The 14,607-nt window shown below is 42.2% G+C and overlaps 1 protein-coding gene across 1 annotated transcript in view; it reads right to left on the bottom strand.

Annotated features, from left to right (window-relative positions):
* Nucleotides 1–14,607, bottom strand: part of PTPRQ (protein tyrosine phosphatase receptor type Q) — a 300,600-nt gene that overhangs the window by 141,802 nt on the left and 144,191 nt on the right. Inside the window, exons 27-28 of the mRNA XM_083182313.1 lie at nt 12,070–12,242; nt 1,487–1,664 (exon numbers count right to left, since the gene is read on the bottom strand). Coding sequence (XP_083038439.1) covers nt 1,487–1,664; nt 12,070–12,242 — 351 coding nt within the window. The remainder of the gene's footprint in view (nt 1–1,486; nt 1,665–12,069; nt 12,243–14,607) is intronic.

Raw genomic sequence — 14,607 nt, 5'->3', positions numbered from 1 at the left:
GAATATATGAATATCTAATGAGCGGCTCGAGCGCTCGGGCCCCCTGCTGGCTGCACTGTGTAAAAAAAAAATGTAAAAATTTTTTTTTTTTTAAATTAAATATATATTCATGTGCTATAAGCACATGAATAAAAATAACATGCCCCTTCACAGGAAAAAAAAACCTGATTTTTTTACACCAAAATTTTAAAAAAAACCCTTTACGTTCAAAAGTTCACATTCCAGCTCTCCATCAAAAGATGGAGAATTGCTACACGGAGAGAGACGGAGAAAATCACTTAAAAAGACGGAGAATATTTCACATTGAATAGGGTTGCTCGCTTTTGGAGAGCAAAATGCTCCGTCCAAGGCGAACAAAGCACAAATTCTCCACAAAACACGGAGAACTTTTCTCATTGAATACTGCCCTAATAGTAACTTTTATTAATCTTTATGTAGCATTAAATTAATCAATATTCCCACTGAAATAGGTAAAATCTGCCTTGTAATACGACCTTATGACAAACTGCATGGAACATATTAGATTCTAATGAAAAGCAATTATATAACTTACGCACAAGGTATGCAAGAACCGATTATATTATTGATACAGATAATGCTAAATGGGCTCTGGCTCTTGTTGAATGATCATATGCAAATAAAAACTATTTTCTTACTAAAGCTCAAAGGGGTTTATTTACTAACATGAGAGTTTTTTTGAAGATAGGATGTTGCTATGGGCAACCAATCAGAATTTATCTATTATCTTTTAGAAGGTGCTAAATAAATAAGAAATAGATTCTTATTGGTTACTAAGGGCAACATCCCATCTTCAGTAGAACTCTCATTTTACTAAATAAACCCCAAGGAGTGTCTATGCAATTGTCCATATCATTGTAAAGTTAAAGGCAACTGAAAACTTTGAGTTCAGAAGAATATGCTTTTTTTTTCATTAACTCATTTTCCTTTTTCTTGTTCTGAGCATTATCTTTCAAGCTAACAGTACTTGGCTACTCATAATGTGTATCAATTTTACGAATGCAGAAAGCTTTTACTGCCTCCAATGGGTGTGCCTGTGTCATAATGGTATCTTCATGTCAAAAAGGTCACCTACACCTGTTTGCCCCCACACACGCTGCTCTTGTAACAGTTTGACCTATTTGACTCTAATAGTGACACTTCAAGAACCATTAGTCAAATGTTGCCCTGTTGCGGAGCCTTGTCTGTTTCAGTAGGGTACACACTAATCCCCTATAGTCACACCTGCTCTGGCAACTGTAATAACTGATTGTCTATGCAGCTTGCCTGGGAGCTAGAGGGTGCTACTTTTTCTAATATGGGAGGTCAAAAGTGTGACAAGAAGGTAAAACCTTCTTGTGTGGCATTGCCATATGCTGTAAACCATTTTTACAGAACACCAACAAACAGCAATAAAATGTATCGGTGAAGATTACAATTGAAGAAAAGATTTCTCTCTCACATATCTAAACTCTTGCGCTCATATTACCTGGGTCACTATTTGGATTATTGTAAAATGCCACAGAGGGTGCAGTCTGAGCTGCCGAGAACATATCAGCAGATCCCTCATACGCGCCAGTCATTGCTTCTTTAAGAGGTCCAAAAAATAGTGATTTGGTATTATCATTTACAATAGCTGAATTCCGATAGTCCAAGTTTGTAGTGTACTGTAAATAAGAATAGAACCAGGATTAGAGATTGATTTTCCAAATGTATCAACTACAGTAGGTTTTAAACCAAAAAATAATAGTTTGCTTTTCCTTCCACACTGCTTAGTACAATGAACAAATTCTGTACATCACCAAGACTTGTGTGTCATATTATCATCTATATATATATGTCTAGTACTTGTGTGTCTCCGAAACACTGCCATCTGCTGGCAGAGTGTGAAAATACATCTTTCTCTCTCACATGCACAAACACAGAGGAAATCACAGGGTAGCAGACTAGCTTCAAGCCAGCTTGCTAGTGCATACACACACACACACATACATATATATACTGTATATATATATATATAAATCCAAAGACAGGGCATTCGCCAATTTCTTTTGCAATAAATGTGTTTATTCTTCACAAACACAGACGTTTAGTTGCTAATTTTGGACCTTTGTCATGGTGCAGTCCATCACCAAAAATCCCCAAGTAGTGAATATATATTCAGGTAAGGTATAACTGCTGGTGAGGGCAGTTTATGCATTGAGGGAAATTGCTGGAGCTTTTTATGTAATGTGGGACCATATATCTAATTTGGGGTTTATATAAGTTTAAGGGCTTTTCATATCATGTGTGGGCTATAAATTTAGTTTTGGGTCTCTTTCTATTAAATGTGGGGAATATAAATTTAATATGGGTTTGTTGGGGACTCTTAATATATTGAAGAGCTACTGTGTGGAGTTTGTATATTCTCTGTGTGGTGGGTTCCTCTGGGTAATCTGCTCTCCGGACATAATATAAAAATACATTAGTACTGTATGTTAATTGGTTACTGCCAAGAAAATGGACCTTAGCATCTATGAGTATATATATATATATGTGGTAGGGAATATAGGGCCTGATTCTGGTTTACTCGCAAAAGCAAATTCTCTCTTTAATAGATAAAACCATGTGCACTGCAGGTGGAGCAGGTGTAACATGTGCAGATTGCAGTGTAAAATTAAAGCAGTCAGTATTTACCATGCACAGAAACAAAATAACAACCAAATCTAACTCTCCCTGCACATGTTACATCTGCCCCACCTGCAGTGCATATGGTTTTGCCCATTAAAGAAGGAGTTTGCTTTTGCAAGTGAACCAGAATCAGGCCCATAAATTGTAAGCTCTACTGATGTGATTGGCCAAATATTCTGTCAAGCACTGCTGAATATGTGTGTTCTACAGTATATCAATTACTAGTAATAAATAAATAAATATATAATTCAAAATGGTGGGCTTCAGTAAAAGAATAGTACTAATACCCTAATACCGCCGGCGCTCAAAATTTTGGGATCTGCCCAAGCACCAACCAAACTCTGCTTCAGCTGTGCGTACAATGGGTGGGTATAGCGCTCAAGTTACTTGTGTTCGAAGGGGCTGCAGACCCAGAGCGGTCCAAACTCTAATAACAAAATATGCTGGCAGGGAGGTGCTGCGCTCACCTTCTGAGGTGCTTACACAGCCGGTGTGGTCTGTGCTCACAGACCACACCGGCTGTGCACCTTCCTGTCTGCTTCAGCTGTACAGTCATGTAGTGAAAGTTGGAAGAACAAGTAGGAGAGAGCATTTTAGGGAACTGGGTACTTGTTTCCTAGCACGGCGCCCAATTTTTTCATCTTATGGCATGCGATGCAATACGATTTTTTATTGTATAAGCACCCTAATGGGTGCTTACAATGTTAAAAGCAGCCCCGATACGATTTGTTGTTGTATAAGCACCCTAATGGGTGCTTACAATGTTAAATGCACTCCCACGCCACCCCCACTATCAACGTGAACCCGAAGCGTGGCGAGCGCAGCGAGCCCGCGAGGTGCGGCGTTACGTGTCCTCCGACCTTTTCATACCCCCACTATCCACGTCGGCGTGGAGTTGATCTTAGATAGTGTGGCGAGCGCAGCAAGCCCCGCGAGGGGACTCGTATTACTTTACATGTATTCCGCGTCCCCTCGCGGGGCTCGCTGCGCTCGCCACACTATAGAGTAGTGTGGCGATAGTGGGGGTATGAAAAGTTCAGAGGACGCGTACCGCCGGTGCGCGCCACGCTTCGGGTTGGCGTTGATAGTGGGGGGGTATTTAACATTGTAAGGACCCATCTGGGTGGTTGTACAATAAAAAATCGTATACCATCGCATTGTATACATACAATTGCCATACAATTTTTTATTGTACAACATCGCGTCGCATCGCATACCATACTTAGTATTATGGTATACAATGCGATGGGTGCCGTGCTAGGAAACAAGTACCAGGGAACTGTCCTGCATAGTTAGAAGCGCAAATACAGTAGGGAAGTGGGTCCCACCATGCTGCTCTCCCAATTCTCCCATACCAGCAGCTCTTACCCTGCTTAAGCGCATCCAGTTTAGGAGGGAACAGAGTGCTGCTTTGCATTACACAGCTCATGTTGATGCTCTGCAGATGGTCTGTGGTGGTGATTCATTGGCCAACCATGCAGGTAGTATCCTGCAATGTAGGGGGAGAGAGAGGGGCACGCATAACAAGAGGCAATGGTGTTTGTGTATATGCAAAGGGAAAGTTGGGAAAGCATATGTTACATGTGCCCAACTTCTTCATCACATATGCTCTAATATAAATCTCCCTATAACACATGCCATTCCCACACTCTCCAAGGGGGAGTTGTATCAAACTTTGGAAAGAGATAAAGTGGACATAGATAAAGCACCAGCAAATCAGCCCCACACTGTCATTTTACAAACACAAGGGACCATATGGTAATACTGCATACAGTATTGTGGAGATGAAGCTGCTCCTGCGTTTCCTGCTACCACTGTGAATCAGGAGGCGGCTACCATGATAGTTACTATTACTAACATATACCCCCTGAGCAGAGTGAGCAGTAAGCCATCCCCCTCAGTGGGGTCAGGCAGCAGAGCGGAGACTCACACAGTGAGACTTTATTTGTCAAAACTTTATTGACAATCAGCCAAGTGACAGAGAGCTCACTCCTTACTTGTACATGGAGAAGAGGCAGATAATGGGATCCACAAGGTACAAAGCCATAAGCAAATGCAGGGGGGAAGTGTTTCTGGTTGACTGGAAACCCCCCTCCTCTTGGCAAGTGCCTTAAATTATGACAACAATAGCACTGGTATATAATATGATCAATAGAGCTGTCACCACATCATGCAGTTTAAGGGACAGAGCAGAGCTGCTGCACATGCCCAGTGTTCCAGCTTCTTCTACCACATTTACTGCATGTGTGGATCTGAGCCCTCGAACATCGCAATGGACCAGAGAGTAGCTGCCAGGAGGAAGAGACAGGAGTCTTACCATGAAGTGGGGGATTGTGAGCTTAGAAAGTGCAGTACCATTTCTATGTTTGTGTATTTATTTATTATATGTTTAACCTTTTTCTGACCACTTATTGTATTAAAAGGTTTGAAACATTCTATACTATACACCATCTGTACTGTTAAATATTAATACTGTATTCCATTCAATAGTCAGTTTATAAAAAGACCATGCCATAATATACCACTTGATTTTGTGAGGACATGCCTTTTTTGGACACTGCCCCACCCACAGTGTCCCGCAGTCTGTGTGTGTGTGTGTGTGTGTGTGTGTGTGTGTGTGTGTGTGTGGGGGGGGGGGGGGGGGGTTCGGTGGGAAGAATTGGGGGTTGGTCGGTCTCCTCTCACACAGGGGTAGATGTATGAAGCAGTATTAAGGGAGGATAAGTGATAAAGTGGCTGGTACTTTATCACCGGCCAATCAGCTCCTGATTGTTAAGTTACAGGCTGGGTTTAAAAAAGGGACAGTCAGGAGCTGACTGGTCAGTGATGAAGTACCCTTTATCACTCTTATCACTGTTTCATACATCTACCCCTCAGTGCTTAGCAGAGCAGTGGTGCATAGATGCGTCTATTCAATAGAGGGTGGAACTGGGCATATGGCCTGCAGCTCCTTGAGCTCTGGGTATGCCCCCTCAATGATGAAAACAGGGGCATGCCTTGCTATTGAGCGGCATCTCCCATGTAGCCACACCCCCTGCATTTTTTGTTTGGTCCCATTTTCTCGCATTACTACATGGACCAAAACAGCATGTAACATGGCAGTTAGACGCTACTAGCTGGTACTTCATCCTTCTGCACTTTATCTCTCTCCAAGGTTTGATACATCTCCCCTCTGGTTACACATGCTCTGACACTATCCTCACCAGTGGCCTTATTCTAGTTCACTCTTTCTGACAAAATCCTTCTTAGATGGACAAAACCATATGCACTGCAGGGGGGCAGATGTAAATGTGCAGAAATAATTAGATTTGGGTGAGTTATTTTGTTTCTGTGCAGGGAAAATACTGACTGCTTTATTATTATACTGCAATATAGATCTCACTTTGAAGTAAAACCCCACCCAAATTTAATCCATCGTTTTGATCGCATCATATGCGACCTGGTCGCATGCAATGCAATGCGATCAAAACGATTTTTAAATTGTACAGGCACCCTGATGGGTGATTACTATGTTAAATGTACCCCCATTGTTAACGCCACCCCCACTATGAATGCCAACCCAAAGTAAGGCGAGCGCAGCGAGCCCGCGAGGGGCGGCGGTACGCGTCCTCCGACCTTTTCATACCCCCACTATCCAAGTCGGCGTGGAGTTGATTTTATATAGTGTGGCGAGTGCAGCGAGCCACCGAGCCCGAAGTGTGGCGAGCGCAGCGTGCCCCGCGAGGGGACGCGGATTACTTCACATGTATTCCGTGTCCGCTCGCCACGCTTCAGGCTCGGTGGCTCGCTGCGCTCGCCACACTATATAAAATCAACTCCATGCCGACATGGATAGTGGAGGTATGAAAAGGTCGGAGGACGCGTACCGCCGCCCCTCGCGGGCTCGCTGCGCTCGCCACGCTTTGGGTTGGCGTTGATAGTGGGGGTGGCGTTAACAATGGGGGTGCATTTAACATAGTAATCACCCATTAGGGTGCCTGTACAATTACAAATCGCATCGCATGCCATTGTAATGGCATGCAATGCGTTGCAATATTAAAATTGTACAGTGCGGCTCTTAGGACCTGAAAATCGGGTCCCATCACATACCATCGCATACCTTAATTAGTGATATGCGATGGCATACGATGGGCGCCGTGCTAGGAAACAAGTTCCATATATATATATATATATATATATATATATATATATATATATATATATATATATATATATATATATAGCCAACGGACCAGCACTCTCCACAATAGTGCACACGCTGCGTGCCTTTGTCAAAATCAAATAAACAAGAAGTTTCCCAGCTCCCACCGGACACCGGAAAACAGACTGTCTGTACTGCCTCTTGAGAAAGGGGGAAACCCCGAAACGAGTCGTTGGGGCGCTACTAATAAATACTTCACCATTTGAAGATATTGCTGCAGTGACGTGTCTGTTTTCCGGTGTCCGGTGGGAGCTGGGAAACTTCTTGTTTATATATATATATATATATATATATATATATATATATATATATATATATATATATATATATATATAGAAGAAAGGGTTTTTGACTCTGAGTTGCGCTGGGTTGTGTGTGCAGCACCACCAAAATTCCTCCTGTTAGTGAGGAACGGTGTAGTAATCAAGAAGGTGGGGGGTGATATATATAAAATTTTACATGTAATGTATTATAATTAAACTTTGTCAACTTGAAGAAGGGGTTCTGCCACTTCACTAAGATGAATTATCCAATTAAGCAATTTACAGTAGCTCAGTATATGATATTCAGAACTGGACTCCCCAAAATATTTAATAGTATCTGTGGATAAAATTATAATAGAATAATAAGGGTAGTTGCTAAGAATGTTTTCTCTTAATACTCTCTGGGTTTCTCATTTTAGTTACAAATCCTGCAGCTGCAAGTGGTGTCATACACTCCATCAATCTCTGGGACATGGGCAAACATACAGTAGCTGGCCTAGTCACACACACTGACTAATTAGTGCTGGGAAAACTGACATCTTCTCATTTATCTGGTTGGTAAAAAAGAAATTGCCATTTGCCTAGTTGCTTAATTCTAGGTCTACACAAATATAGTGAGACAGGATAGAACAGTCTGCAGGAGAATCCCACACTGGGAAAGCATCAGTATCAAGCAACCACTGTATTCCCTGGGAGACAAAGATCGAAAATTGCATAGAGATCCACGCTATTTAATTTGGCATTTATGGGCAATAACTGGTGGAGTGGATAACAGTTGCGGCATGTTGGTATCAATGACTGTCTAAAGTTGCACCAGTACAGTGTCCGATGGTCGGGCAGTTGGTGCCCATCAATAGGATGCCCATCAGTCATGGAGTTAGCATAAAGACGCAGTAGCGTCTGTGACAGAATAGGCATGTACAGTGTCCGATAGTCAGGTAGTTGGTGTGGCAATAGTACATGTTTGTACGCACATTGGCGGATTCACACTGCATACGGAAGGTGTCTCAATAGAACATCCATCAGCCATGGTGTCTACATAAAGACACAGTAGCGGCTGTGACAGAATAGGCATGTACAGTGTCCGATAGTCAGGCAGTTGGTGTGGCAATAGTTCAGGTTTGTACGCACATTCGTGGATTCACGCTGCATACGGAAGGTGTCTCAATAGAACGTCCATCAGCCATTGTGTTAGCATTAAGACACAGTAGCGGCTGTGACAGAATAGGCATGCACAGTGTCCAATTGTACGCACATTCGTGGATTCACGCTGCATACGGAAGGTGTCTCAATGGAACGTCCATCAGCCATGGTGTTAGCATTAAGACACAGTAGCGGCTGTGACAGAATAGGCATGCACAGTGTCCAATTGTACGCACATTCGTGGATTCACGCTGCATACGGAAGGTGTCTCAATGGAACGTCCATCAGCCATGGTGTTAGCATTAAGACACAGTGGGGCAGATGTATTAAGCCTTAACAAGAGATAAATGCAAGGGTGATAAAGAGAGATAAATGTCCAGCCAATCAGCTCCTTACTGACTTTTTTCAAACACAGGCTGTAACATGGCAGTTAGCAGGTGATTGGCTGGGCATTTATCTCTCCTTATCACCCTTGCATTTATCTCTTGTTAAAGCTTAATACATCTGCCCCAGTAGCGGCTGTGACAGAATAGGCATGTACAGTGTCCGATAGTCAGGCAGTTGGTGTGGCAATAGTTCATGTTTGTACGCACATTGGTGGATTCACGCTGCATATGGAAGGTCTCTCAATAGAATGTCCATCGGCCATGGTGTTAGCATTAAGACACAGTAGTGGCTGTGACAGAATAGGCATGCACAGTGTCCAATTGTACGCACTTTGGTGGATTCACGCTGCAGACGGAAAGTGTCTCAATGGAACGTCCATCACTCATGGCATTAGCATAAAGACAAAGTAGCGGCTGTGAACGAAGCTGCAACCACTACTGCAACCAGTCCACCTCTGACTAACCCTTATTATTCTATGCAATAAAACGTTTTCCGTAGTCTCCTTCTAATATGAAATACTAAGTACACTTTCATATTGCAGTGATGCTGTCAAATTTGTCATTAACTTAAATATTACATAGCTAATATGCAGCCGACATACTCCTCCTTTGCAGTAGCCAAGCAGCACAAGATCTTAAGAACTTAGGAAATGGAATGCATAGACGTCCATGATACAGTACAGATTACAGTTCTATAAAATATGTACAATGATCACGGTCTTCCTGCAGACTGATTAATGACATTACACATTCTGGCCAGACTGGCACATGATATTTAAAATCAAACAACATGAAACATTTTGGAATTACTCTTGCCATACTACTGTAGTTATACATTTTATATTACTGCATTTTGCATGAAAAAGGGGTAGTTAGTGTTCAATCCATTACCACAAATCCACTACAGGCCCATGTTTTATGGTCATCTTCAGGCTGTACTAACAGGTCCTCATGTGGTGCAGAAGTGCTCAATTTGCCACCTGTCTGTGTTCCTAAATTGATCAGTTATCCTGTCACTCAGCCACATTTTGTTCTTAAACTGTGGTGATTTTTTAACACATATTGGGACTGATGAATAACTGGAGCAAAATTGATACAAATTTTTAGATAGATAGATAGATAGATAGATAGATAGATAGATGTCATATGTGTAGAAAATTTGGGTGAGATCTAATAGGATGAGAGATGCAGTAAGTGAGAGATTTGGTAAGAAAACTCCAGTTTTTTTAAAGCGGCAATCATTTACACTTCTAAATCAAACTGGTTTTGCTGTGTAAAGGATTGCCACTTTAAAAAAAATGGAGATTTCTTACCAAATCTCCCACTTTTTGAATCTCTCATCCTATTAAATCTCACCTTTTATTTTGTGTAGATTTTATTTACTAAAAGTTTCTTATGAAGCGCAGTAAGTTCTGTTCACTTTAAACATAATATAGAACTTGTTGAGTGGGGACTTACTCTGCCTGTGAAAAGATGCAGCAGAAGTAAGTAATTTTTTTTACAGCAGCACTAATCATCCCCATACACGTTACAATTATTGTATACAATATCGCATCTCGGTTTTGCGATGAGATGAGATCTAGTACAAAAAGTATGTGCTGCACATACTTTTTGTACTAGATCTCATCTCTTTGCAAAACCAAGATGCGATGAGATGCGATATTGTATACAATAATTGTAACGTGCATGGGCACCTTAAGAACATCAGGAGATGTGTGCTGGTTTTGAGGGAAAGAGGAACTTGGCCACTCCTGAGGTACATGGTGCATAAATAGTTGGATAGTTCTACAATCTGGCTGCCAAGGTACAAAGCACAGGTGAGCATCAACCAGATCTGGTTTTTGTTTTACATGTAAAATGATATGTATTAAGACTATACTATACTAAATTCTGCATGGGAATATAATGAGTCCATTATTTTCCCTATTCTCTGTAACTGAAGACTTTCCATGCTAATTTGACACTCTACTCTTACTATCAAAGGGGAAACCTAGGCAACATTGCGTTATACAGGGACAGTATGTACGGTACTTGTGTAGTTTCACGGCGCCACCGCGCGCACAGTCTCTCATGAAACTTGGCAGCTTGCCAGACTCTGTGTTTACTGAGCGCGTGCCGCTCTAGATGTAATGTACGTTATCAGCATAGCGCTGGCAGCAGCAGCGCGCTAAATTTTAGCATCTGCATTTGGGACACCCCGTTCGTTAGCGGTGTGCCGGGGTGTCCACTGTGGAACTACAAGTACCACAATGACCTGTCAGCGCTGGGCAGCGCGCGCTGCTGCTGCCAGCGCTATGCTGATAACGTACATAACATCTAGAGCGGCACGCGCTCAGTAAAAACAGAGTCTGGCAAGCTGCCAAGTTTCATGAGAGACTGTGCGCGCGGTGGCGCCGTGAAACTACACAAGTACTGTATGTACCAATATGCATAAGTGATCCCTCCGCAGCTGAGCATCCTGATCACAAGCCAACAAATTTGTCATAAAGAGTATATTACTTTTTTATTTTTTTTCCACCATAAAATATCAAAGAATGGACAGAACTGATTAGTAAACCATTTACTAGAAATTTGTGGCTATGGATTTAAAAGAGACTTTGGTAGAAGCTGTTTGCTTTTAAGTATAATTACACTTTATACCTTAGTAGAACCAGTAGTTTATAGGCTTTGATATTCATAAGGACTTTCTTTCATCTATTCTGATTAGATTTCTGATAGAAGCGAACTGATGCTGGAATGGGACATGTTAACACTGGACCTCAGAAGATCCACCTAACCGGTTGACTCCATGACCTTTAAGTATACCGTTGTTACAGTATTTTACAAAACTTTCTCAAGAGAATCAACGTTAGAGACAAAAACTAATATATATAGTCTGAGTGCTTGCTGCTATTGCTTGATATTTCTCCTGGTTCCCAAGCATTGCCAGCACCTGACGAGTTGTACTTTTGGCATAGAGTGCAGGGCAGACTGGATAGATATATATATATATATATATATATATATATATATATATATATATCTCGCAATCGAGAAGGCATCAAATTTTGTGTAAATGCAGCATAATGCATAACTGTATTACATTTTTTTTCTCATCTTTTCTGTCATAAATGCATCTGATACTGTACTTGCAAAAAGACAGAATCTTGGCCTGTTTAAGGTTTTTTTTTTTGTTTTCTGTTTTGTTGTCCTTAACTATCTTATCAGCAGTCCTTTAATTGCATACAATAACAGGAAACACTTGCAGGCGTTGAGCTATATTGGGTGTAAGTGAAAGAAGATGAATCCTACTCACAACCTGTAGATCTGGCAAAGTGTGAAAACACTCACAAGGCTATAAGTGAATACTAATTGTTCAATGCACAAAGATAAACACGCAATCAAAAAGTGAAGACAAAAAGCACAGTACCGTTTGTTTTCCTGTGAGAATTGTATTCTCGATGGTCATTCCTGTTTCTTTAACAAGTGCCCTAACTCTGTATTGTGTAATTATGCCATTTGCCTGCAGGGGCCGTCGCCAGTTTACAGTTATGAAATTGGCTTCCACTTCTTTTGCATTCAAATCAGCCACAGCGCTGGGAACTTCAGTTGGAGAAAGAAAAGAAAGAGCAACAAAAACAAAATGTGAACAAAAACCATAATGAATTTGTTAAAGCTTTCAATTAAGTTACCAAAATGTGTCATTTAAAATGAACAGTGGTGAACCCGAGGTTCTGCAAGTCCCAACACTTTATTTTAAAAATAACAATATTTTCATATATTCACTTACTCGAAAAGTCACATTAACTACTATTGGTGAACATAGAAATGAATATGGATTTCTTTCTGGCTGTATAAGAAATAGTTATGTCTGCAACTTTATTAGCCATCTTAAGCAATATGCAGCTAAGTAAATTAACTAATAACCCTTTCACACTGCAGCTATAACCCGGTAATTTGCAGATTTTAACCGTTTCAAAATGGTTAAAGCTGCAGTGTGAAAGCACCAGTTTTAAATTACCGGTTCAAGAAAACTGGTAATTCAAAATGGTTAAAAATAAGGATCCTACACGGTTCTGACCCATTATTTGTGCAGTGTGAACGGGTCTGAAACGGTGTATTGGATCCTACACCGGTCCCCCCCTTCTTCTGGTACTTGGCAGTGGTACCCCCGCTCCCCCCCCCCCCCTCACCTGGTACTTGGTAGTGGTAAGACCTCAACTCAATACTTTCCCTCGAAGCACATTTCCCTGCTTTGATGCCCCCTCCTCCTTGCACTCTGTTGTGGGTTTCAATGGGATACCTCCAATATTTGGGAGCCTCTCTGCCATTCCAGAATGTTAGGCAAGTATGTCTTAAGGGGTTGGCAAGTGGGTATTGGTGGCAGTATGGGGGGCAGTAGGTTGAAGTTTTGCCTAGGGTGCTGAGAGGCCTTACACCGGCCCTGCTCTCACACATGCACAAACACAGAGGCAATCACAAGGTAACAGACTAGATTTCGAAGCAAGGTGAAGGTGAACCTTCACCTTGACAAAGGGGCGAGCCAGCCCTGAACCATTGGTTTCATCTACATTTTTATGCCTTAATACAGGGGTGGCCAAACCGGTCCTCGAGATCTACCAACGGTCCACGTTTTCCAGGTTACCTAGCTGGTGCACAGCTGTAGTCATTACTAACTGTCACATTTTAAAACCTGCTTCATTCATTCCTACTATAGATCCACAGGTTGCCTGGGAAACATGCACCGTTGGTAGATCTTGAGGACAGGTTTGGCCACCCCTGCCTTAATACATTTAATACATTTTTTGGAAAAGAGTTCCGGTACTTGTGTAGTTTATCGGCGCCACCGCGTGCACAGTCTGTGTTTGAAACTTGGCAGCTTGCCAGACTCTGTGTTTAACTGTGCGTGTGCCGCTCTAGCTGTTCTCAGCGCAGCGCGTGGCTGCTTTCCATATGTAATGTACGTTATCAGCGTAGCGCTGGCAGCAGCAGTGCGCGCTGCCCAGCGCTGACAGGTCATTGTGGTACTTGTAGTTCCACAATGAAATAGACAGTCCTGCACACCGCTGACAGCGGGGGCATGTAAACTGGACACCCCGGCACACGCTAAAATTTAGATGCTTTAGCGTCTAAATCCAGACTCCCTGCAAACCGCTAAGAAGGGGGCATCTAAATTTAGATGCTAAAGCATCTGAATTTAGTTGGATCTAGGGGTACATAGGGGTGCACTGTGCAAAACACTCTTAAACCTGTTCACAATGACACTAGTCCACGTAACAGCTGTCGACCTTGTTAATTCCACTATCCACACCGCGCACAGTTAAACACAGAGTCTGGCAAGCTGCCAAGTTTCAAACACAGACTGTGCACGCGGTGGCGCCGTGAAACTACACAAGTACCAGAGTTCCAGTGAGTGCCCCCCGTCTGTTCTTCATATCTGTCATACACCACTGTTCCAGAAAACAATGGGGTCAACACATTGACTGGGAGAGTGCCAAACAAGGTATATACAGTATATATATATATATATATATATATATATATATATATGCAAAGAAAAGTAGGGTGCGCTAATGGATATAATCAATGTCACTGAATAAAAAACAATTTATTATTAACAATAAAAAAAGCCCTTAGGGCAAGCGTAAACATCACTTCATAAAACAGATGAATAATCTCATTGAGGGTTAAGACTTCCAAAGTCGAGTAGAATGGGCATTTACCCGACGTAGGGATCCCAACTGTCAAAACACTGACAGCCGGGTTCCCGACGGCCACCTGCTATTTTCCCTCATGGGGTCCACGACCCTCATAGAGGGAGAATAGGTGGCGAGCACAGCAAGCCACCGTGCCAGTAGCGTGGCGAGCACCGCGAGCCCGCAAGGGGCTTTGTTGCGCTCACCATGCTGTCTGAGTCCGGCCAGTCGGGATCAGACGTCGGGCTAATAACTGTCGGGATCCCCACTGT

This window comes from Crinia signifera, chromosome 4, assembly GCF_055691185.1.
Source record: "Crinia signifera chromosome 4, ASM5569118v1, whole genome shotgun sequence".
NCBI classification, from domain to species: domain Eukaryota; kingdom Metazoa; phylum Chordata; class Amphibia; order Anura; family Myobatrachidae; genus Crinia; species Crinia signifera.
Note: the sequence above shows the minus strand (reverse complement) of the source record. Positions and strands in the feature narration are given on the sequence as shown.